Raw genomic sequence first — 23,877 nt, 5'->3', positions numbered from 1 at the left:
AAGGATAACGAGAGAACAATTGTCTGTGGCCACCGACTGCAAAACCATTCGCTTTTTGAGGGTGGTCTTGTTTTTGCCTCTCCAGTGCACCCGTTGTCACTTTCATTTGCACCAAAGCAGGAGAAACTGATTCTCAATCACTTATGCTTCCTAACTGGACAGATTGATACCCTTGAAGTTTAAATGACTTGATGTTTCACTGTGAAGATTAAGTGTTCCATTTTTTAGCAGTGTATATTACAGTAGAAAACAGTCATTAATTTAGAATTCAGAAAAATCTTACCAACCCCAAAACTTTGAATGGTAGCACAAAACATTTAATTCTTCTTACCTCCTAATGGTGGACCAGCCAGTCCTGCAAAGCTCTAAATACAGACTTAGATACCTACAGCTAAGGGCATCCTCTGGATCCCTACGACATCGTCCTCGGCCAACATTGGGATGTGCGTGGATGCAATGTTCCCAAGTAAGAAGCCATAAAGCACACAGCACACCGCCAGTCCCCAGAAGCCATTTACCACAGTAAACAACACCAGCACCAGGCACATCAGTGACACGCATCCGAGAAGTACGAAGATCTTCTTGATACGCCCCCAGTTCAGAACCCATCCGATGGAGAGACGTCCAAAGATCTCAGCAATGGCCATTGTTGACAGCATATAGGCAGCCTTGTCCCTCTCGGTACCCAAACTGGCGCTGAGCTCCACCACATACAGCTGTGGGGCGAAAAAGCCCAGTGTTGCAAAAAGGCCAAAGGCTGAATAACATAAGAAACTGCCTTCTTTTAGTACAGTCAAATCCAGGAGCTTATTTTTGGTTGACACGTCTTGTTGTTTTGGAGAGATCTGAAGTGGTTCCGCTTTTCCCTGTTCCTTCCCAGATTTGAGACCCTGTTTCAGCTCATCAAGTGACTGTACACCTGAATCTCCAGAGCTAGCAGAGCCTTGCATTTGTTCTTCAGGAAGAGAGCATGTGATCTTCTGCTCAGCTCCTGTTGAAGAAGTCTTTGGTTGATGAGTTGACTATGGGACGGAGCAGAGCCCCACAGATAATAATGATGCCCTGTAACGTTCCAATCACCACCACTGTGTACCTCCAGCCACTGAAGTTCTTAAGAGCTGTGAAGGCTGCAGAAACAAGAAAGCAACATGTTTGACTTTAACATTGTGTGTTACAATTATGAAACACTTATTTTAACATAATTGACGCATAATATGTGATGGTATTACATTGCAGATGAGCATGCCTGCACTCACCTGGAGCAAAAGCAAATATAGCAAATGACTCTCCAGTGGAGGCCATGGCTGTGACCACAGAACGACGCCTGCTGAAGTACTGGGACAAGATTGTGACGGTTGGCAGAAATGTCAGACAGTAGCCCAGTCCTACAGAAAGGAAGAGGCATCTAAAATCATTAGATGCTTTGTTCACCTTGGTTTTGCCTTTAGATAGTAAATCAAACATATACATTATTAGTTTATATTGTAAAATGTTATACTTACAATCCTGGAGCAGATTAGTTATAACATAATAACATATGGACATAATACAGTTAATAAAAAAAAGGAATGAAAAGGGAACCAATGTTTCAGACAGGTATGATATTTCCTCTGCATACATTTCTGTTCTTGCTCTCTTCACTGTGATCCTTCAGAAAGCATTCAAATATGATCGATATGGTGCTCAAACAACATTTTATCAAACAACTTATTATCAGTGTTGAACATGACTGTGCAGCATAATATTTTTGTGGAGACCCTGATAAATGTTTTTTTCAAGATTCTTGGAAGAATAGAACGATCAAAAGAACAGCATTTATTTGAAATAGAAATCTTTTGGACCATTATAAATGTATTTACTGTAACTTTTTATCCATTTAATTTTTGAAGCCCAAAAACAGTGCATACATCTATCAAAAAACTCCACACGACTCCGGGGGGTTAATAAAGGCCTTCTGAAGTGAATCGATGTGTTCGTGTAAGAATATTGTCCATATTTAAAACTTTATAACCATTGATGAGAGAGTGGCGTTCCAGTGGATGACGTGGGACGTAGGCATAGCAAAAGCTCCTGTGACAATATAGTCTCGCGATCGAGAACCAAGTTTTGTTTACAGCAAAGGAAAACCAGTCTCCTCTGGCTTGAGGGTGTACATCATGGGGTAATTTTCATTGTTGGGTGAACTATCCCTTTCATGCATCCTTCCTGAATGAAATATTAATTTCTTTAAAAAAAAACTAACTAAAATGTTTGAACAGTTGTGTATGTATAGTGCAAGGCTTTACCTACCTGTCACAATCCCAATAGTGAGGTACATCTGATTGATGGAGCTGGTGAATGCTGTTGAGATTGTGCCCAGAGATATGAGAAATCCTCCAAACATCACAACTGGCTGGAAGCCAATCAATTACTCAGCACTGATGATAAAGGAGCTGAAGAGACATGGATGGCAAAATTACAGAAATGAACCCATATATAAAAAAAAAGAGTAAACATACAGCTAAGAGGAGTCAAGCTAGCAAGTTGTTTTTTAAAATTTCAAATTTTAAAGTAACAGTTACAAACCTTACCTGTGAAAGTCATAACAAAGACACATATTGAAATGATCCATGATACTCGACTGTTGCTCTCGCCAAAGCCACTCATTAAGTCCTTGAGAAAAATCCCAAAACTTTTGATAACCCCCCGTAAGTCAGTGTTTCTCAACCCTGGTCCTGAGCGCCCCCCAACACTGCACATTTTGTATGTCTCCCTTATCTGACACCCATTTCAGGTCCTGGAGTTTCTTTTAATGATCTAATGAGTTGAATCAGGTGTATTTGATTAGGGAGACACACAAAATGTGCAGTGCTGGGAGGCGCCCAGGACCAGGGTTGAGAAACACTGCCGTAAGTGAACACCTCCACCAGGAAAAAGGCCACAGCCACAATCCAACCCCAACCACCATCTGGGACCTCTGAGTACACTTTAGAGCCGAGGCAACCTTTTATTCGGAAAATACACTGTGCCATCTTGACCTGCGACCTGTGAATGTGACAAAAAAGTTAAGATAAAGGTAAGCTATAGTGAGTAAATAAGTGAATTAACTTTTACAGCCACTCAGATCCATCAGTATAAACTTATTTGGGCACAACCATGGTCATTCCCACTTGTAAAGAGACATTTAATTTTAAAGTAGACACTGTCGAAGATGAAAAACTTAACTCAGATGTACATAGTTAATCATTCTATAAACAACTATATTCAAACAACTGCAATATCAGCTATTAAATTAGTTTAACCATTTCATGTAGCCTATCAGGTTTTGGGACAGAGGTTTCTGTTAAGTTGAAATTCTGATGTGTGCTAGAGACCAGTGTTGTTATTGTTAACTAAAATCAAGCTGAAATAAATGTATCATATTATCACAATATATGTTAATATTGATATAAATGACTGAACTAAGGCAGCTAACTGAAATAAATGAGTACTGAAATGACTAAAACCAAAACTTAAATAAATATAAAGCTAAATAGAAATATTTAAAAACTAATAAAACGGCACAGAACCAAATTAATAAAGCTAAAAATTAAAATAAACTGAATATATGAAACATCACTGGGGGAAAAAACAGCAAGTATAACAATTTAACAACTATAGCGCAAGGGGCGTTACCAGAGGGATGTTACGTCATGATAGGGGCGGAGGGACACGAGTGTCAACAAACTGATGCGCAAAACAACGACTGAAATATTTTCATTGATTGAAATCATCGCTCGGCATTAGGTGAGGAGTAATTAGTCTCATAATAGTATTATAAGTCATAATGTATCGTGTTTAAAATGCATATCGAATCTGAAGTTTGTTAAATTCCTTCTTATTCTTTCCCAATGTTAGGACACGACAGCTAACATTATTTGAGAACAGCTCCATTACTATCATATTCAGACCACAAAACTTAGTCAAAAACGTTACTGCTTTAACTCCTCAAAGCATCACACCTGTGGCATGACGTTGTCACAAATAAACATTCATTAAACATATATTAAGTTAAGTTGATTTAAAAATGTTCATGTTCTAAATCTCTTTGTACGTTATCAAAAGTAAGGTGAGCCACCACCTGCTCCATCATGATTCCAGCATGAACGTGTTTTCTCAGCTTCTTGCCACGTGGTCGTTTCTGTGGTCAGGAACTCTATACAAATATAAACGTGTGGTTTTGTGTCTTCCTGACCTGCATACATATATATGTGTGGCGCGCGCACTACCTGACCCATGTGAATTGTTTAACTTCTTTAGTAGTAGTAGTCATTTAACCACTGATATATTGTAACATTGAACAGTCAGAACTAAACAAAAAAAAAAAAGCATACCTTCTCCTGTCATTGAGAGGAATGTTGTTACTCCACTGCTGTACTGCTTCCACTGTCTCAAAACACTGAGCTCCTCTATGGTGGAAGGTTACAGCTGTTGAGTAAGTTGAGGATTGGTTTACAGTCAATGATGAATGAAGCTGAGTGAGCTGGAATGTCAAAGGAACATGCTGTCTCTTCTCCCGCACCATAGTGTAAAGTGGGAGCTGCAGGAGTGACTGTACAGAATGTTTAAAACGGACTGGTGCATTAGGTAAAGTTTGTTATATAACAGTCAGCAAGATCTGCTGACAAACCCAACAGTGAAAAGGCTCTCCTCAAAGACGTCCAAAGGGCTTTATGCTATGAAAAAGGGCAACCTCAGATAGCGTTTGGTTCCTATGTGATTATAGCGTAATGTTAGTTTGACCGATCATTACTGATCATATCATTATTACATTCTACATTACATGCTGGCTTTAACATGACATTAGTAAATTCATGTAATGTAATTCATGGGTCTTCAGTCTTCAAGATGAGAAATCCTTGATGGATAAAAAGATGAAGCAGGATCCATTACATATTCTATCAAATGTCTGAAATATCCATATAACACCATATTAATGTAATTAGATACTTAATGATTAAGTTGCTATGTTGTTAAAATAACTATTAATGATGTACAGAGTCATATTTCTCTACATTACATTTTAATTTGACTTAATACTTTTAAATGTTTGAGGGATAAATTAACATGTTTACTTTTAGTTTGATTGAAGTTAATGTAGTATTATATTTTGTTTAATGCATATTTTCTTTTTTCCCCCACAAAAATTATGAGTTTGAAATCAAACAATATTTGGCCCCCAATGTTGGCCCCCTACTATATTCGTTTTTATTCATATTTAGTTTATTTAGTATTAGTATTTGGTTTTTATTTTTCTGATTTCATTTTCATTTTAGTTACATTTTAGTAATTTTGTTGTGTGTTTTGTCATTTTTAAATATGTCTACATATTTTTATTTCAGTTTTAGTTTTTATTTTAGTACATCAAGTTAAAATGGAAATGAGAGCTGAAATAAAATAATATGAGAAAATAAATAACATAAAATAATATTTTTTAAAATATTTAATTTCAATTAATGTTTATTTTATTTCAAGTAACAAACGTTTTAATAGTTTTAATTTTAGTTAACTATAATAATAACCCCCATTGAAGATATCTGGTTGCCTGATTTATTAATCATGCTGTTTTTATAGTTGTTTTTCCCCTTGTCGGAGTATGCTAAGTAGCAATCAGTGTATTAGTAATTATGTGTCAAATAAATCATAATTTAAATGTCGTCTTCTTTTTTAGATTTAGCATAAACATGGCACAGTTTGGATTGTGTTTACTGCTTCTGTTCTCTGGACTGATTCATCACATCAAAAGCCATATTAAAAAGGAAGACAAAACTAGTGAAAAGGAACGACCCAATTTCATCATTATCCTAGCCGATGATATTGGATGGGGTGACCTCTGGGTGAACAGGCCTGACAACTCCACACCAACACCCTGGCTGGACTCATTAATGCTGAAAGGCAAAAGGTAGTGTTATCATTTCGGACACAGTTTTGTGCATTATTATGTCTAATTGTTGGGGCTTGTGTCTGGTGATTTGCAGATTCACAGACTTCCACTCTCCTGCCTCCACATGCTCGCCGTCACGTGCTGCCCTCCTGACCGGCAGACATGGGCTACGCAATGGGGTCACTCATAATTTTGCAGTGGGGTCAGTCGGAGGGCTGCCACTCAATGAGACAACGTTTGCTGAGCTCTTGCATGATGCAGGTTATTATACAGCCATTATCGGTAAGCACAGAAACTCAAAGAACATGCAGAGAACAACATGATTAACATCCTGAGAGCAATGAACTCCACACTGTGCTGTGATTAGCTCCTGATTAACAAATAAACATCGTCGCCTTGGCAACTAATAAGCCTCCCAAGCTAAACTTATATGTAATAATATTTCTTTATTACATAAATATAGTTTTATATATAACTACATAATATAACTACATAATATAGTTATCTCCAGTTAACTTATATTGATTGTAAAACAGGAAAATGGCACCTTGGACACAATGGTTCCTACAATCCTGTTCATAGAGGTAAAATCCAGCAACTTTTTTTAAAATAATTTTTAATTTGTAGATTTTATGTTAATATTGTTACATAAATGTTAATGTGTATGTAAATTTTAGTTAAAGTTTTAGTCATTTTGTTGTGTTTTTGTCATTATTATTATTTTAAATGTCTATATAGTTTTTATTAATTTGTATGAATTTATTTTTATTAATTTTTATTTCAGTTTTAGTTTGAGCTATTTTAGTACATCAAGTTTAACTTAATTTATTTATTTTAGTTAACATTTATTATATTTCAAGTGATGAAAATGTTACTTAAAACAGTGAAATACAAATGTATTAATAAACAAAAATAAATAATATTACTTCATTAAAATTTTATTTAATAAGAATTTTCTTGACATGGAATTATTTTTTTCCACATTAAATTACATTTTTATATATAAATTGTAATTATTGTCTAACATTATGTATTTTTTTTGAAGCCATGTCATGAGGAAATGCTCACTTTTCTGTGTTTACACTACAGGTTTTGACTATTACTTCGGTATTCCTTATAGTAACGACATGGGCTGCACTGACAAACCAGGTCTCAACCTTCCCAGCTGTCCTCCCTGTCTCCACAGTCAGTATATTTCTAGGTTTGTGTTACTATTCAGGCTATATATATATATATATATGATGTGTCAAAACACATCAAATGCCTTTTAGCCTGAGGTTTGTGTACGCCTCAAATATGTTGAAAGATCTTCTCTCAACAGGAAGCATGAAGAATGCTACACTAAAGTGTCATTGCCTCTGATAGAAAATGAGACCATATTTGAACAACCCTTGGACACATGGAGCCTTAAAGACAGATATGCCACAGCGGCAGTCAATCAGATATTCACAGCCAGGTTTGTTCACCACTTCTATATATGATTTTATACCTATATTCTGATTTCGATACAGACATAAAACAAAATATTGTGCTTGTAAGTATGTCTAATAACTTACTTTCTGTTGCACATATTGTTTTTCCCCCCAAAATTTCTGTAGTATTAATATTATTATTACTGTTATTAAAGGGGTCATATGACGTTGCTAAAAAAAGAACATTATTAATTGTATTTGGTGTAATGAAATGTGTTTATGCGGTTTAAGGTTAAAAAAAACACATTGTTTTCCACATACTGTACATTATTGTTTCTCTTCTATGCCTCGCCTTTCTGAAACGCATTGATTTTTACAAAGCTCATCATTCTGAAAAGCGAGGTGTGCTCTGATTGGCCAGCTATCCAGTGCGTTGTGATTGGCCGAATACCTCAAGCGTGTGTCGGAAATGTTACGCCCCTTACCATACTGTGATGCCTTGTCCGGCCGGAGCGACGAGACAAAACCAATAAAACCCATTATAAACGAGGCATTTGTCGTACTTACAGGCTGTGAGTCAGCATTATTTGTCAGAACACCGGCATTGTAGTCTACTCTCCCAGGATCAAGAAACTGTTCTCATCCTCCGTAAAATGCGTTGCACACATCTGAATATTTGGGTTGAACTGTTCTGGAACAGTGTTGTAAATACAACTTAACCACTGATTTCTAGTTGTGTCCTCTTTTGGAAGACCAAACAAAGTAGTTTCGCTTTCACAACGAAACACACAGTGTCTCCACGACATGGTGGCGGCAACAATACTACTACAGCGAGAATCAAAGTTCAATCAAATCTTTCTTTGCGTGAACATTTGGGTGGTGTTATGCAAATCTTCCCACACAGTGACGTAGACATGTGGGGGCGTGTTTAAACGAGGCGTTTTAGGAGGGCGTGGACGAGCCTTAACTTTTATAAAGAATATCTCTTTGGGTTTGAGACTTTAGTCTTTGCAACTTTGCGACTTATCTATTCACGAACAGCTTGTAACACTCCAAAGAGAAAGGACAACTTGAAATCGCATCATATGACCCCTTTAAAGGTTATTAAACCACTTGAATTTCCTGGTAAAATATATGTAAATTCAAATGGTCTTAAACAGGTTTTAGGTATTAAGTGTGAAGCCAAAACATTCTTGATTATAAAAACATTTTTGCGACACACAGGGGACTTTGACCAGTCAATATAAGGTCTCTAGTCTGTAAACAAGTTTACTGGGCAGGCAAAGTTGCAGTGTTGACCTTTGACACAGCTTAAGGATAGATCATCTGTTGGGCTGCATGTGCAACCAAGTCTCATCAATTTCTCATTTCAACTGTGTACTTGTACAGAGACCTGTGACCGTTTCAAAGCCAGTATCACTGCAGTCCTCACATAAATCTGTTTGAATCAATAGATAATATATTGACATTAAAATTCAGTAAACTATTTTCATGTTAGGGCTAGTAACCATTAAATAATATATAATAATAGTATATATTATTTAGTATATTAAATACGTAAGGGATAATGCACGGCTAGCTGTGCATTAAACGATTTTAATGCATGACGTGGAGGCCAAGAACCAACCAGTGTAAAGCGCATTAATGCATTAAAATCATTTAAGGCACAGCTAGCCGTGCATTATCCCGTTTATACCATGGTCATTTGCCAGCATTGACAACTTAAAGCTGGTATTGATGTTTGCAGCGCAATATTTGACCGGAAGGGTAAAAATTACGGTTATTTCGTCAGTTACCGCTCGTTAGCTCTATTATTCCTGCTTCAAATCGGACACAGAGATGTGGTAAGATCACATGTATTTGAATGAATTACAGCATTTATTTGAATTAATTATCGAGAGAGAAAGAGAACGAGAGAGGGATAACAGTTGTGTGTGCGTTACCTGCGTCTGCGCATCTCTCTACAAACAATGAAGCTGTGTTTAGTTACTTAAAAAACAGTGATTTTAGCACCTCGCTGCTGAGGAATATAATGTAGTGATCTAGTATCTAGGCTATTTTATTAATAAAAGTCGTGAGGCAGCGTTGATCAGTTTCTGTGTTTGCGCAGTGCAATCTGCATTCGCCAACCTCTCTTTCTCTTGTGTGTGTGTTTGTGTGCATCAATTAAAGTTGGTAGTTCCAACTGACTTGGAACTACCTGCGCATTAAACGGTTTTAATCAATACCTGCCAGCCAATCAAATTTGAGTATTCAGACAGACCATGGTATAATATTATATATTGTATAATATTTTGTCTAAATTAAAAATAAAACACTGAAAAATGCAAACTATTGTTTCGAATTCTACAGGTGAATTTAGGCATCACAACATTATGATACTGTCTAAAATTTGGATATTATTTTGGGATTTGCTAAAGAACATCTAACAGTGTTATTAAATTATTAGTGTTTTTAAAGATGAACAGTTTGTGAGCATTAGATGATGACAGGGGTAATCTAACTGTAAACAGAGTAAATGAGCATGTACAATTAAATATACAATATCAACTGATACCAATACTCTACTGTTCAAAAGTTTGGGGTCAATACTTTATCTAAAAAAAAATAATAATAATTTGATTCAACAAGGATGCATTAAACTGGCAGAAAATCTAAAGTGACAGTTATATGTTAATTATAACAGTTTAACAAAAGATTTATAATTAAAATAAATGCTTTTTAACTTTATTTTCATCAAAGAGTCGTATCATAGTTTCCATAAAAATATCGTTATGATTTCTGAAGGATCATGTGACACTGAAGACTGGAGTAATGATGCTGAAAATTCAGCTTTGCCATCACAGGAATAAATTACATTTTAAAATCTAATAAAATAGAAAACTGTAGTAATATTTCACAATTGTACTGTTTTTACTTAATTTGTCCTCCGATAAATGCAGCTTTGGTGAGAAAAAGAGACTTCTTTCAAACATAAAAAAAAAAAAAATCCCCCAACATTTGAATGGTGGTGTTCAAACAAAAATCTCTAATATTTCCTGATGGTACTACAACACTGTGCCTCTCTATAACAAACTTATCCTTCTGTCACTGTACAATTTGTACATTGTATGGTATAAAATGTTTTGTGTTAATGTGTCTGTGTAGTATTTCGAAGAAACAGCCATTCCTACTGTATGTGGCTCTTGCTCACATGCATGTCCCACTGTTCCATAACGCCTTCCTAAACGTTACGACACAAGACCCGTACACAGCCAGCCTCAGTGACATGGACTCTTTGGTGGGGACAATCATGCAGGCGGTCAGCACTGAGCAGCTGGAAAACACATTGATATGGTTCACTGGTGAGTTATTTTATACATATTTCACTCTGAGGACTCAGTTGTGCTAGTTGTTTTACTAAAAACGTTCCTTAATAGTAATACAATGCATCAATTTCTAAGGTGACAATGGCCCGTGGGAGCAGAAATGCCAGTTTGCTGGGCATGTTGGGCCTTTTGTTGGAAAATGGCAGATGAGCAGAGGTAATGAAGTCTTTTTTCTGTTTTTATAAGATGTCATACATTTAATCTGCCATAAATAGAAGATATTTAATGAATGAACATCCAGGTTTTTCTGTGGATGCAGATTTCATGCTTACTTGTGACTTCTCTTCAGTTGTTTTAGATAACAAACCCACTAATTGAATTATCATGTAATGGTCTTTTTTTCATTTTTCGGAACAGGTGGCGGCTCAGCCAAGAGAACCACATGGGAAGGAGGTCATAGAGTTCCCACAGTGGTCGCATGGCCTAAGAAGATCAAACCCAACAGCACCAGCAGCGCCCTGCTGAGGTACTGGAAAATGATGAACATTGTGTAACATGATTGTTGTTTTCACTGTATGACGACTGGCTTTAACTCCTTAGTGGTCTGGATATCTTTCCAACTATTCTCTCCCTGGCTGGTGTAAAACCACCAACAGATCGACGCTATGACGGCACTGATATAACTGACATTCTGCTCAACGACTCTGACACAGGCCATAAGGTACAGTGTGTTTAGGTGACACACCACTTTTACAGACCAAAACAAACATTTGTGAAATTTGCTCTGACTGGCTTTCGGTTAATTCTTCTTCCTGTCTTCAGAGTCTCATGCATCCAAACAGCGGTGCTGCAGGACAGTTTGGCGACCTTCAAACCGTCAGGCTGAAACATCACAAGGCATTTTACATCACAGGTTACTGTTTATTAAAGACTTCCACTTAAAAATAGAAATTAAACAATCATTGTTTTAATTCAAGAATAAAACTGTAAATAAATATATTTTTAATTGAAAAATAGACTTATTTAACTTTATTGAGGACCTAATTACCAGTTAAAAATAAAATGAAAGAATCAGTGTATTAATTCAAGAAACAAAACTGTAAATAAATATTTTTTTGAATTGACAAATAAATAGACAGTTTATTGAGGACTTAATAATTAATGAATTTTTTTTTTTACATTTACAAATACATCGACTTATTTTAATCTATTTATTTTGTTTATTATTTTAAACTGTTGATTTAATTAGTTTAAATGTATGTTTTAATTCATGCAGTTAAATTTAACTGTAAAATAATAAACTAAAAGGTCACATTTTTATTTTTTTAAACTGAATGTTTATTGGTTTTTAACAGGAATAGTGATTTTAACAGTAAAATACAAAATACCACATATTAAAATTACATTTATCAAAGTCACATTTAAAAAAAAAAAACATTTTAAAGTATTTATTTAAATGTTAAAAAATGTAGTTAAGTGTAACACTAAATAATAAATTAATAAATACATTTTTTTAAATTGAGAAATGAATAGACATTTTGAACTTTTACGTTCATGTTTAAAATGTATTAGTGAAATAACAAATTAAGAAATATAATTTTCTATAAATTGACAAATAAATAGACATTTTAAACAAATTATTTCTTGTTGAAAAATAATGTAACAGCAAAATAATGAATTAATAAATCACATTTTTTAAAAATTGAGGTATTTTGAAATTGTGTATAAAACATTACTTAAGTTAAACCATAAAATAATAACTCACTTTGAAATGCAACTTTTAGTCCAAAGTTCATTGACTGCTTCCATGTATGGATGTATTTGGTTGGTATAATGGTCCTGATGTGCTCTCTCAGGTGGATCAGTGACATGCGGTGGAGGAAGTGGACAGCAGCAGTATCACAACCCCCCTCTGATATTTGACCTCTCACTGGACGAGGCAGAGGAGACCCCTCTGAACCCTGAGAGTGAAGAGTACAGATCTGTCCTGAAGGAAGTGGAGAGAGAGAGGGAGGCTCTGCTATGGGACATCGCCACAGATAAGGTATCATCGGCCGACTACACCGTGAATTCAGCTGCAGTCCCCTGCTGCCAGCCACACAACCCCGCCTGCCGATGTCACAGTTTAAAATGAGGTCAGTCGGCTCAGCCTTGAACTCAGCACTGTTTGTCAATGGGCTAGATCACATCAGCATATAGAAAGCACAGTTTTTTTCCTCCACTGGGAAGAGCATAGTTCAAATATTCCAATAATGTCCCAGAAAACCACACTAGACTACCAAGAAGATATGTTGTTGATGTGTAAAGCTAAGGCTGTGTAACAGGAAACTATAGATTCAAAGATGTTGCAATACATTTCTATTCTGCTTTTTCATTATGAGCTAGACCAGGCGTTTTCAAACTGGGGTCAAACTGATTTTTATATTTCTAAAGAAATCATGAGCTCTATTTTTTACACACTTTAAGGTCCAATTCTCGCTATTAACAAACCATTAACTAAGACTTTTGCCTCAATAAACTCCTAATTTGCTTCTTATTAATAGTTAGTAAGGTAGTTAAGTTTAGTAAATAGACATGCTAATAAGCAACTAGTTAATAGTGAGAAATGAGAATTGATCCCTATACTTAAGTGTTACCAAATAATCAAATGTTTTATTCTATTTTAAAGATTTATGTATCTTACATTACTGTATGAAAAATTATAAATGTACTGCACTGTAAAATGATAGTTAATAGTTACTTAATTTTGAAAAGAAAAAGTTTTTATAATTTTATAGTATATATTTATTTAGAGTATATATTTTAGACAATTCAAATATGATTGAATGAGATACAGATGGAAATATTGTTTAATTTGATTTTGAGTATATAAACGACAAAATGAATGAAAAAGTGTTACATTAAAAAGTATTATAACAACTGACTTTCCCTTTCCCTAGTTTGATACCATGTCTCCATCTTGTGGTAATACTGTTGCCATAACCGTGACTGTATAACTTTTTAACTGTATAACTGTTTTGTTAATTACTTTGAATTTTTTTTTACTTATGACATGGCTAATCACCATAACAAAAAAATCATTAATTATATTACCAGCATTTCTGACAAAAGGACATGAATCTAAAATCTATATCCAATTCATGTTTTAACACACATTTGAACGTAATTATTGCATTAATAACTCATTTTAAAATGCAGCTTTCATTGGCTGCTCTCATTGGCTGTGTGAACTGTCCAGTGGCATTTTTAAACTTATTTGGTCAGTTAATATACTGGTATTGGTTGGTATAGTGAACGCACTCATGGTTTCCAACATGTTCTCTCAGGGGAATCAGTGGACACTGAGTTTCATTTCAACCTCTTATTCTTTATTGGTTTGCTGTTAGTAAGCACATTAGTGAATCCAAACATACATACAGTAATGAACACCTGCTCTGGGACTCATGTACCTACAATGTAGTCTAGACCGACAGATGTGGCTCATTCAAATGAACATGAAAATGTCACATTATGAGTGGAGCCGACTGAGACGTTCTTATACCCTTCACAACTTACTGTTAAAGATGTAACTTTAACTTAAATCCTTTAAAAACAAATAAAAAAATAATTTAGGATGCTTTGAATTTGTAATGCTACTACTGTGCATTCATAATTGTTTGCTGATTTGGAAAAAAAATAACATCTGTGCGTAATAAAAGATCAACTTCTCTAAGAAAATAAAGAAGTACCCTTTTCTGTCAATCAACAAGCAATTCCCTTTTGAGTGGGTTTCTGTTCCCATATTAGTATTACAAGCAGCCACTGTAACACATCATCACAGCAGAATATAGAAGAACAGTCAACGAGCAGCCTACCTGACCTAGTGCAACATTAAATCAGGATGGGGGAAATAAAATATATTATCATTACAAACAATGTGCACTGTAATTTCTTATGCATTTGGGTTATTTTTCTTAGCTCATAAGGTTTCTGTATGGAAATTAGTGTTCTGACCATAAATTAAGCAACAACGAAATTAGATACCAAAGACCCTGAAATATAAAAAAAATGCTGTTCTTAACAGCCACACTAACACTAAACATACCAATATAATTTAATTATATTAAAAGGATTGTTCACCCCTAAATGAAAAGTCTGTCATCACTTACTCACCCTTGTAATTTTCGTAAATTTATTAAAACTCAGAAGATACTTAGAAGAATGTTTCAACTGTACAATGAACTTAAGTTGGGTCCAAAACAACACTGGATAGAAAAACACTCCAACCAAGACATTTTTCCAAATGTGACCCAGGACCACAAAACCAGTCATAAGGGTCAGTTTTTTTGAAATTGAGATTTATACATCATCTGAAAGCTGACTAAATAAGCTTTCCATTGATGTGTGTGGTTTGTTAGGATAAGACAATATTTGGCCGAGATACAACTATTTGTAATCTGGGTGCATCTGAGGGTGCAAACAATAAAAAATCTAAATATTGAGAAAATTGCCTTTAAAGTTGTCCAAATTAAGTTCTTAGCAATGCATATTACTAATCAAAAATTAAGTTGATATATTTACAGTAGGAAATTGACAAAATATCTTCATGGAACATGATCTTAATGTCCTAATGATTTTTAGCATAAAACAAAAATCAATAATTTTGACCCATACAATGTATTTTTGGCTATTGCTACAAATATACCCCAGCGACTTAAGACTGGTTTTGTGGTCCAGGGTCACAAATATCATCCTGTGGTCCACAGAAGAAAGTCATTCAGGTTTGGAAGAACCCGAGGGTGAGTAAAAGTTGACAGAATTTTACATTTAGGCTGAACTATCCCTTAAATTACCCAAAGTTCCAGAAGAGCAAACATGTGAGAGCAACAGGTTTTTACAGTTGGGAGAAAAAGGAAGTGCCTTAGAAAGTCTGGTTTTGCTAAAATAGATCAGCAACATGTCATGGGGTAATTACTGTTGCTAAAATCATACAAACACAGAAATATTTTGATTAAGAATGGTGAATATTAGAATCAAGGTGCCATAGTGATGTACACTGCTTTTTCTCGCCCGCTACCATGGATTCATATCTATTCGTTGCATGTGCAATTTGCTCACAATCCTGAATGGCACATTAGTCAGTGCATTATCTGTGTTTGTTCACATTGTTTGTAGGGAAAAACTACAGCCTGGTCTAATCATTCAGTGTATCTTCTGTAAACAGTCTTTAACTGAACACGTCAACAGTGGATCAATGCTGAAAACAGTTACATGCACTCACTCACACAGTAGAAAAACGTCTTGGATGTTGACTGGGAAAGAGCTGAAGGGAGCACTTTTTGATAACTCTGTCCAATCTATGACTGTACTAATTCCCATGGGAATTAGTATCTGTTTGGTGGGTAGTGATGATAGTATGACTGTCCGTCTCCTGACATTGCATTGAATCCATCTCTATGGCGTGTAAAACAAGCGTGTTGACATCAGCAGTATTGGCATCGAGGTTACTGACAGTCTCTGTCACGGGGGCCGTTTGCGTGCTCAACGCTTCCTCAATTCCCTCAAGTATCAAAATGGCACTGCCAGGTTGAAGACATTTTGCATTGAGCTTGTTCACTTCGCCAACATGTACCTCATTCTCATTCATGGCCTCTTCCTGGGCAGCAGCATCTTCGCTGCAGTCTTCATCACGGACTCCATTCTCCTGGACCACATGTTCCTCTGTTATCTCAGCTTTATCTTGATCTTCAATATCTGGTGTGTTCTCCTCACGAGCATCATGGAGTGCAACATCTTCTGCGGTTTCAAGTACCTTCTCAGCATCAGCACTGAGATCAATAGTACCTTCATTTTTATGGATCCTTTCTCCTGGATCTTCTTCATGAAGGATCTTGTCAGGGGTTTGTCTCACAGTGCTATCCTGTTCAAGTCCAACATCTTGACTTCCCTTCTTCACTTCACTTACATCATCTATCTTTTTCTTGATGACTTCGTCTACTGAGGTAACATCAACTGCATCTTCGGCAACAGACGTTTCTTGATCAAGATCTTCTTCATTATGTGCGTCTCCTTGCTGAAGCTGGTCTTCAATGAGTCGGTCTATCTGTGGAGCTAGATATTCACAATCATAACTTTGTAGATCTTTGGCATCTTCATCAAGCCTTTGCGTTTCTTTTGAGCCATCCTCTTCCTCAGTTTCTAGAGAAACAACAAGGTTTGGGTGGACTTCAACTACTAGTTTAATGTAACTCTCTCCCTCTTGAGGCAGCTGCTCATGGCCGATTCCGTGCTTCAGGTCAAGTGCAGTCTGTTCTGCATCACTCAGTCTCGACTCGGAGTCTGAAACATCTGTAAGTTCATTTAGAGGCCCACTGGATGTGGCTCCTGGACTTTGTAATGAAGGGAGGTGAGGAGCAGGGCTGTAAAGAGATGTATATCATTAGAAGGTCTTAATATTACATCAGCAAGTGCTTTATGTATTTGCGACTGTTTTTTTTTTTTATACCTCTCTACAGATTCATATGGAACAGGGGTGGGCCATAAATCTTGGGCCCCGGCCCCGTCCCCTTCCTCCTGCACCCAGCCACGGTTAGAGGAAGCATAAGTCAGAATGGCTTCAGTCACAGTGTAAGGGGTGTGACCCTGCACACAATCCTCAATGTGCTTGACAGGAAGCTGAGTCTGCAGGAAAAGATGGAGCTGGCTATCTGACAGGCATACTGTCATGTGCAGCACTCTGTATAGGAAGACAAAAGCAAATGATTTCAGGAATATTGTGTGTTTAAATGAACATTTCTGTACTATTTTACATGCTATTTTTAACTATGCCAATTTTAAAATGTTTGTAAGAAGCAAGCACTAGAAGATTTTAAATAAAGAGCTAGAACTGACTTTTCCAAGAAGCTCTGAAGACCTTTTCTCCTCCTTTCAATGAAGTCATCATTAATAAACGAGAAGAAAGACTTTTTTGGCAGATCAGGAACAGGTCTGTGGGAAATACAGTGATGCATTATGGGTTACTAGAAAGATAAATAAAAAGGAATACAATGCAGAGAAGGTCCCTACTTTTCTGTGCAAATTGTTAATATTGCTTGCAGTAAATTTAAATAATTTAAACAGAATTTCTAACTGGCATATAAAAAAAAAAAAAGTATGTGTATATATATATCAGCTATACAGTCATTTGTTTGTGCAAAGGAACTTACACCAGACCAGCGTACTTCTGCAGTTTTTTCTTCAACCACACAAACTCGCTGTATCGCCGCCTCACACAGGATGTTTTGGCAGTGAATGCTTTGCTGTTTGTCTGGTGACAGAAACCAAGTAACCAGATGAGATAACACAAGGGCAGATAAAAACAAGTGTTGAACAACAGAAGAATAAAAATGCATATAGTGAAAGACTGATATATCGGCCAGTATTTGGCTATTAAGATGGTGATATAATATGGTGTCTGCTTATCTACAAAAGTTTCATGCATCTTCAAAATACCAGTTTCAATAGAAGCAGTTTTGTGTGCATTTTATTTGCTGTGCATTAAATTGCATTATGTACAATATATCAGACACAGCCCGTCCTGCCCTCTAAATATCATTATACACATAAATTATGTTCATTGAAATGCAGTGAACTAAAAACAAAACCTCATGTAGCAAGGAAACCACCATGAAGCAATAATGATATAAGGACATGGCTGTGATTTAATCAACACCAAAACTGGGAGGGTGATTATAAATTAACATTTAAATCTGTTTTCATGTCTAAAGAAGTATTAAATAAAAGACTTTGGTAGTTGGAAAGAGTCACATTATTAGATTATAATCTTGTAATATTAGAAGTCCTTGAGGCAAAAATACTCACATGAAGGAAAATTTTGAAGTCCACATATGAGTTCCACGACCCTTCGTTTTGAATGCGAGGATCCTGAACTCTCACAGCAATGAACTCCTTTTAAAAAAAAGTTAAAGAAACATTTAAGACCAAAATATACAAATATCAAACATTTATGACATTTAAAAGGACAATCCTGCGGCCCATTGTTATCAACAGCAAAACCTTTTGTGTCAAATCAGCTGTTTTGTAATCTGCTATGTCTCAATATCTGAATGACTTAAACCCATAAGATCTCATTGCTTAAGTGCAATATTCAGATCTGTCATTGCACATCAGACAGACAAACTGGAAAGAATAAGAAAGAGCTCTTACATCTTGCTCTTGACTTTTGATCATCCTACCAGAGGGAACACCGACACAATGGACATCTGTGGAAAAACAGTCACTACAACATGAGTCATCAACCACGACAACAAACATCCCTTATCATGCATGTTTTGCTAAGTTTTTTCATTTCTTTTTTTTAACTTGCATGATTTTGTCTTTTCCATAACTTGAGGAAAGCAAATATTTTCACAAATCCGTAAAAGGAGAAATCAACAGATTCCTCAGACCTGGTGCTGTCTACTCTCCAAAACATCACTAATTGTTGATTTGATTATCTAAGGACAAATATCTCCTGACTTGCTCTTTTAACCCTTGTGATGAATCACCTGCCCCTCCTCTTCCTCTATGTGATTTACCCGTGATTACAGAGTAAATGCTTTGAAACGACATACTTTTAGCAATCCTGTGTAGAGGGATACGTTGGCGTTAGTGTAGTGGCTTTTAATTCGTTAACTTGTCTGCTATCTGTCACAGCAGTTTTTACTCAAGAAAATAACTAAAAGATACATTTATTGGTATGATACTTACTGTAATAGTGCTCTATTTCCAGGTTGAATTTCAGGTAACGTTAGCGCAAGTTAATGTGCTCATAGATACGAATGTCAAAAATAAAGTAAAATTCGTACCTTCATCCCATCCGTCCGTAATAAATTGTGATTTTTCTTAAATGTCACTTAGACTGTATTACACATACCGATAAAACAGATTAGAAGTATTAAAAAAACACGTCAACACATTATTGAGAGTATCCGAGTAACGTGACCAGCTTCGTTTTTCTTCAGCTGTGAATATATAAACAAGCTGAGGTGAGATACTGCCATCTAGGGTACGGGTTGTTAGTCAGTTTATGAGTTATGATGCTAAAACAAGCAAGTGGGGTCACTAGGTTTTGAGCATAGACTAGGTTTTGAGACACAGCCAATATGTATCGCTTATATTTTCCCTCTAACAAAAATACAATAGGTATTCTCTGTAGACTACATTAAGGCAAAATACCATAGGTGAATATGGTAAACATTTTAACTAATAGATAACATACTTTCCCGTGTCAAAGAACATTAGTTGTTTTGTATTACAATTTTTCTGTAATGTTATGTTTAAATATGCAACTGAGGCATTCACTAATTAAATATGTAGCCTATTATTATCAATTATTTCCTGAAATCTGGGGGAAGTTACATAAACGTAACCTCTGTTAAGAACTAGACTGACGAACTAGCAGTTAGCCAAGTAATTCTGTATGTTTGTTTTTGAAAAAAGAAACTAGCAGTTAGCCAAGGGGTAATCAATCATATTCTTTGGATTCAAATTTCTATGTAACCGACTTAAAGTTATAACCATGTTCATTTTATTACCGTATTAGAGTTAAAGGTTTTAAAGAGGGAATTTTGGATATGTCTTTATATTACTCCATTCATTTAAATAATTAAATAACTAGATAGATAAATAAATAAAAAAATAAATAAAAGGATTTTTTTTGTGTAAAATGTTACATAAATCAGGCAAGTGATACATTAACAAACCTTAAGAATATAAATAAGAATAAAACTGGAAAGTTTGTGGTAAGTGCTGCTTAAAGGGATAGTTCACCCAAAAATTAAAATTCTGTCATCATTTACTCACCCTCATGTCGTTCCAAACCTGTAAGAGTTGCTTTCTTATGTTGAGTAAAAACTCATTTAGAGAAAACATCTATTAAAGATAGCCTATGTAGGATGTTTTCTTTCCACAAGTCTGAAAATAGACAAGCTAAAGAAGCAAAATCTTAAAATCGACCAGTGTCTTAATAAACAATGGTTAGTCTTGCATAACAGACTTGCATAAAATGCTTATTTTGACTGGAAGGTGCAGAAATATATAGCAGTTTCTGGTATTATACTACCAATATCTTAATATTGTGACACTAGTGCTGTTTTCAGTTGTGAAATACTGTCTGATGTCAGTAATGATGAAGGATCTATTCTACATGGCGTCTCAGTGGAGTGTTGCATGTAAGAACTTTATCCGATGTAATCTTCTTTAGCTTCTGTTGCATGCAGGTGGGGATGTCATATGGAGCTGCAGAGACAGACGGACAATGAGACATCGGTTTGATGGCTGATTTGTGCGTGCATTCTGGCTGGTGAGTTTATGACAATAAAAACATAGTGGATTATTTGTATACTGCCAAAATGTTGATATTTGTTCTTTTCCAACACAAGAAATGGAGGACACAGAGGTCCGACAACAGAAGCTGGACAATCAGGTAAGTGAATGTCTTTTGATTAGACATTTACTTATACTTTTGTGTTGCATATTTTATCAGTAGGGTTTTCTTTCAATATTATTTTACCTTTGACATTATAGTCATGCTTAAGATCATGCTTAAAAGCAAATCTCTACATGTTCTGCTTCATTAGGTTTTGAGGATCTGTATCTATACTAATGGCATTACTGGGTAGTTATATATGTGAAGTGACATGTGGCCAAGTATGGTGACCCATACTCGGAATTAGTGCTCTGCATTTATCCCATCCAAAGTGCACACACACAGCAGTGAACACACACACACCGTGAACACACACCCGGAGCAGTGGGCAGCCATTTTTGCTGCGGTGCCCGGGGAGCAGTTGGGGGTTCGGTGCCTTGCTCAAGGGCACATCAGTCGTGGTACTGAAGGTGGGAGAGAGCGCTGTACATTCACTCCCCCCACCTACAATCCCTGCCGGTACGAGACTCGAACCCGCAACCTTTGGGTTACGAGTCCGACTCTCTAACCATTAGGCCACGACTTCCCCGTCGTCTGATATCTAATGTTTAACAGCAGTTCATATCATGTTAATTCTCATAGCATTCGCTTTTAATCAAGAAACAACAAAGAAGAAGGGCAGATGCCCGGATGATCACAGCGAATCATGACATCCGTCCCAAGACACGCAAACAGAAAGCTGAGTCTGACGATACAGCTTTATTGATAAGCCAATCTCAGAGCAACATTTCCCTCAGTGGTTTGTAATCACTTACTTTGTTTTATTGTTAACACGTAATGTTATTTATTAGTCATTATTTTGACAGAAAATAACACCCTGCCTATTTATTGTCAGACACACAGCCTGAGCAGATTTATGAAAACACGGTGGAAGAGATTTGTTTAGGAGAGCTGACCATTTCATCCAGGACAGAAGAGGCTTCTGAAGAGGTTGCTCAATCTGTTCCGGTCATCACTAAGAAAATCGATCTAGAGATCAGCCCACAGCACAGCGCTAAATGCACTTTAGACACAGAAGGCCAGGCAGATGGAAAGAAAACTAAGAAGAAGGGTGTTAAAAAAGGGCAAACAAAATGTAAGTGTTTTTTCTATTTTCATTGATAACTTTTGCATCTGCCTTCGCGTGATATGCCTTTACGTTTTGTTGAATTGCACATTCTAGTACTTGAGGCCAAACCTGCATTAGACATGGAGGAAAATGAGGGGAAAGAGAAAAAAACAGTGAAGAAGAAGGCTAAGACAAACGAATCTAAGGAGAAAGTGAAGACAGAGGAACAGTCTTGTAAGTGTACTGGAGATGTGTCTCCATTGTTAGGCATGATACAAGTTAAAGGCCATTTCCTGTCACACAGCCCAGTGCCTCATCCATAAATAGGAAATAACCTGACATTGGCATTGTTAACATTCCAACTCGGGGTATTTTCCAGCATCTCAGTTGTGGAAATCAACATTAATGAAGAGAAAAAACCTGAATCAGAGAGCGAGGATGAAAGAAAAGACTGGACAAAGAGCCCCGTCCCTCCAACACCAAAGAAAAAACAACATCCCAAACCAAGTATAAAATCTCATGATAAAAAAATGACTTCATATGAACCTTTTTGTTTCATGATGGTTTCTTTTGATCTGGCCTGATTGGTAATATTAGTTTTCTGTCGTTGTAGTGAGATGTCATCTCAGTGACAGTGAGGAAGAAAACAAGGACGAAGAGGAGGAGGACAAAAAGAGGGAAGCTAAAAAAACATCAAAAAAGTCTAAAAAAGGAGCAAAAAATGATGACAGTATTGCTTCTTTAAACTCCGACTATAAGGAGCCTTCCTCTGATAGTGATTCTTTGGACATGGGAAAAGTAAGATGTAGTCTAAATTCATTTGTTTAGTGTTATATACAGTGTGTGTGTGTGTGTGTGTGTGTGTGTGTGTGTGTGTGTGCATATATTATGTATACAGTTTAATTTTCCATTTTAATTTGAAAGCTAATAAGTAATTTTGTTTTGCCCTTTTTATGAGTTAAACATGTCTCTATAGGTTTAGTTCTTAGTTTATTTAGATTTAGTTATTTAGTACTTGAACTTAAACTAAAAGTTAATTTTTTTGTATTTGATTTTATTTGATTTTATTATTTCAAGCAAAGAAAATGACATTTTTTTTATGGTTTTAGGTTTAGTTGAAGTTAATACAATAACCCTGATCTTTTTTCTTTCTTGTCCAGACCTCTCCGATGTCTTTGGAGGATCTGGAACAGTTTGCCATGCGTCCTGCTCCAAGAGGTGTGACTATTCAGTGCAGGATCACCAGAGACAGGAGGGGAGTGGAGAAAGGCATCTTTCCCACATATTACCTCCATATGGAAAAGGAGGATGGGAAAAGGGTTAGCAGAAGTGTGAATAATAATGAGAAAAATATGAGAAATAATGTCTTTTTCATTGCTTAACATATCATTGTTCTCTTGCCCAATGTTTCGAATGGGCAGGTCTTTCTGATGGCTGGCAGGAAAAGAAAGAAGTGCAAAACCTCGAATTATTTGATATCAATCGATCCTACCGATTTATCCAGAGATACTGAGAGCTACATAGGCAAACTAAGGTCAGTACTATTACAGTGCATTATCACAAATATTGTTTGCAATTCTGCCCATGCTAAAATGTGTAATTTGTCTCCTCAGATCAAATGTCTTGGGGACTAAATTCACCGTGTATGATAATGGCGAGAATCCAGAAAGGAAACCATTCATTAAAGAAACGGATACGCTGCGACAAGAGCTAGCAGCAATATGTTATGTAAGATGCTAACTTTGTGCTGTTTTTTCTTT

The 23,877-nt window shown here is 36.0% G+C and overlaps 3 protein-coding genes and 1 pseudogene across 6 annotated transcripts in view; 2 read left to right on the top strand and 2 right to left on the bottom strand.

The window, feature by feature from the left end:
- Positions 1–317: 317 nt before the first annotated feature.
- On the bottom strand, positions 318–4,543 carry LOC107660867 (monocarboxylate transporter 7-like; annotated as a pseudogene).
- arsg (arylsulfatase G) lies at positions 2,883–17,190 on the top strand. Of its 3 annotated transcripts, none has more exons than XM_016450289.1 (13): positions 2,883–3,055; positions 5,690–5,920; positions 5,997–6,184; positions 6,439–6,486; positions 6,992–7,103; positions 7,224–7,358; positions 10,462–10,658; positions 10,758–10,838; positions 11,040–11,148; positions 11,223–11,343; positions 11,445–11,535; positions 12,479–12,757; positions 17,117–17,190. In XM_016450289.1, the coding sequence occupies exons 2-12, from the start codon at positions 5,703–5,705 to the stop codon at positions 12,754–12,756; spliced, it is 1,578 nt and encodes a 525-aa protein (XP_016305775.1). In that variant the 5' UTR covers positions 2,883–3,055; positions 5,690–5,702; the 3' UTR covers position 12,757; positions 17,117–17,190. The 3 variants fall into 3 exon arrangements, with proteins under 3 accessions (XP_016305775.1, XP_016305777.1, XP_016305776.1); XM_016450290.1 differs by lacking the exon at positions 2,883–3,055 and adding an exon at positions 3,679–3,765; XM_016450291.1 differs by lacking the exon at positions 6,439–6,486.
- On the bottom strand, positions 15,402–19,592 carry snx11 (sorting nexin 11). Of its 2 annotated transcripts, none has more exons than XM_016450285.1 (7): positions 19,350–19,592; positions 18,807–18,862; positions 18,462–18,548; positions 17,807–17,907; positions 17,493–17,588; positions 17,107–17,337; positions 15,402–17,020 (listed from the first exon to the last, which is right to left on the bottom strand). In XM_016450285.1, exons 2-7 carry the CDS (start codon positions 18,828–18,830, stop codon positions 15,970–15,972), a joined length of 1,590 nt encoding a protein of 529 aa, XP_016305771.1. In that variant the 5' UTR covers positions 18,831–18,862; positions 19,350–19,592; the 3' UTR covers positions 15,402–15,969. The 2 variants fall into 2 exon arrangements, with proteins under 2 accessions (XP_016305771.1, XP_016305774.1); XM_016450288.1 differs by having other exon boundaries at positions 19,448–19,592.
- A 1,269-nt stretch (positions 19,593–20,861) lies between these two features.
- LOC107660871 (tubby protein homolog) overlaps positions 20,862–23,877 on the top strand; it is a 4,670-nt gene continuing 1,654 nt past the window's right edge. The window contains exons 1-10 of the mRNA XM_016450310.1: positions 20,862–20,943; positions 21,023–21,066; positions 21,652–21,808; positions 21,905–22,144; positions 22,232–22,370; positions 22,497–22,624; positions 22,731–22,915; positions 23,278–23,436; positions 23,539–23,651; positions 23,731–23,845. Coding sequence (XP_016305796.1) covers positions 21,025–21,066; positions 21,652–21,808; positions 21,905–22,144; positions 22,232–22,370; positions 22,497–22,624; positions 22,731–22,915; positions 23,278–23,436; positions 23,539–23,651; positions 23,731–23,845 — 1,278 coding nt within the window. The 5' untranslated portion in view covers positions 20,862–20,943; positions 21,023–21,024. The remainder of the gene's footprint in view (positions 20,944–21,022; positions 21,067–21,651; positions 21,809–21,904; positions 22,145–22,231; positions 22,371–22,496; positions 22,625–22,730; positions 22,916–23,277; positions 23,437–23,538; positions 23,652–23,730; positions 23,846–23,877) is intronic.

The sequence above is a fragment of the Sinocyclocheilus anshuiensis genome, unplaced genomic scaffold (genome assembly GCF_001515605.1).
Source record: "Sinocyclocheilus anshuiensis isolate Anshui unplaced genomic scaffold, SAMN03320099.WGS_v1.1 scaffold2562, whole genome shotgun sequence".
Classification (NCBI taxonomy): Eukaryota; Metazoa; Chordata; class Actinopteri; order Cypriniformes; family Cyprinidae; genus Sinocyclocheilus; species Sinocyclocheilus anshuiensis.
The sequence above is the reverse complement of the archived record's forward strand: the minus strand, read 5'-3'. Positions and strand labels throughout refer to the sequence as shown.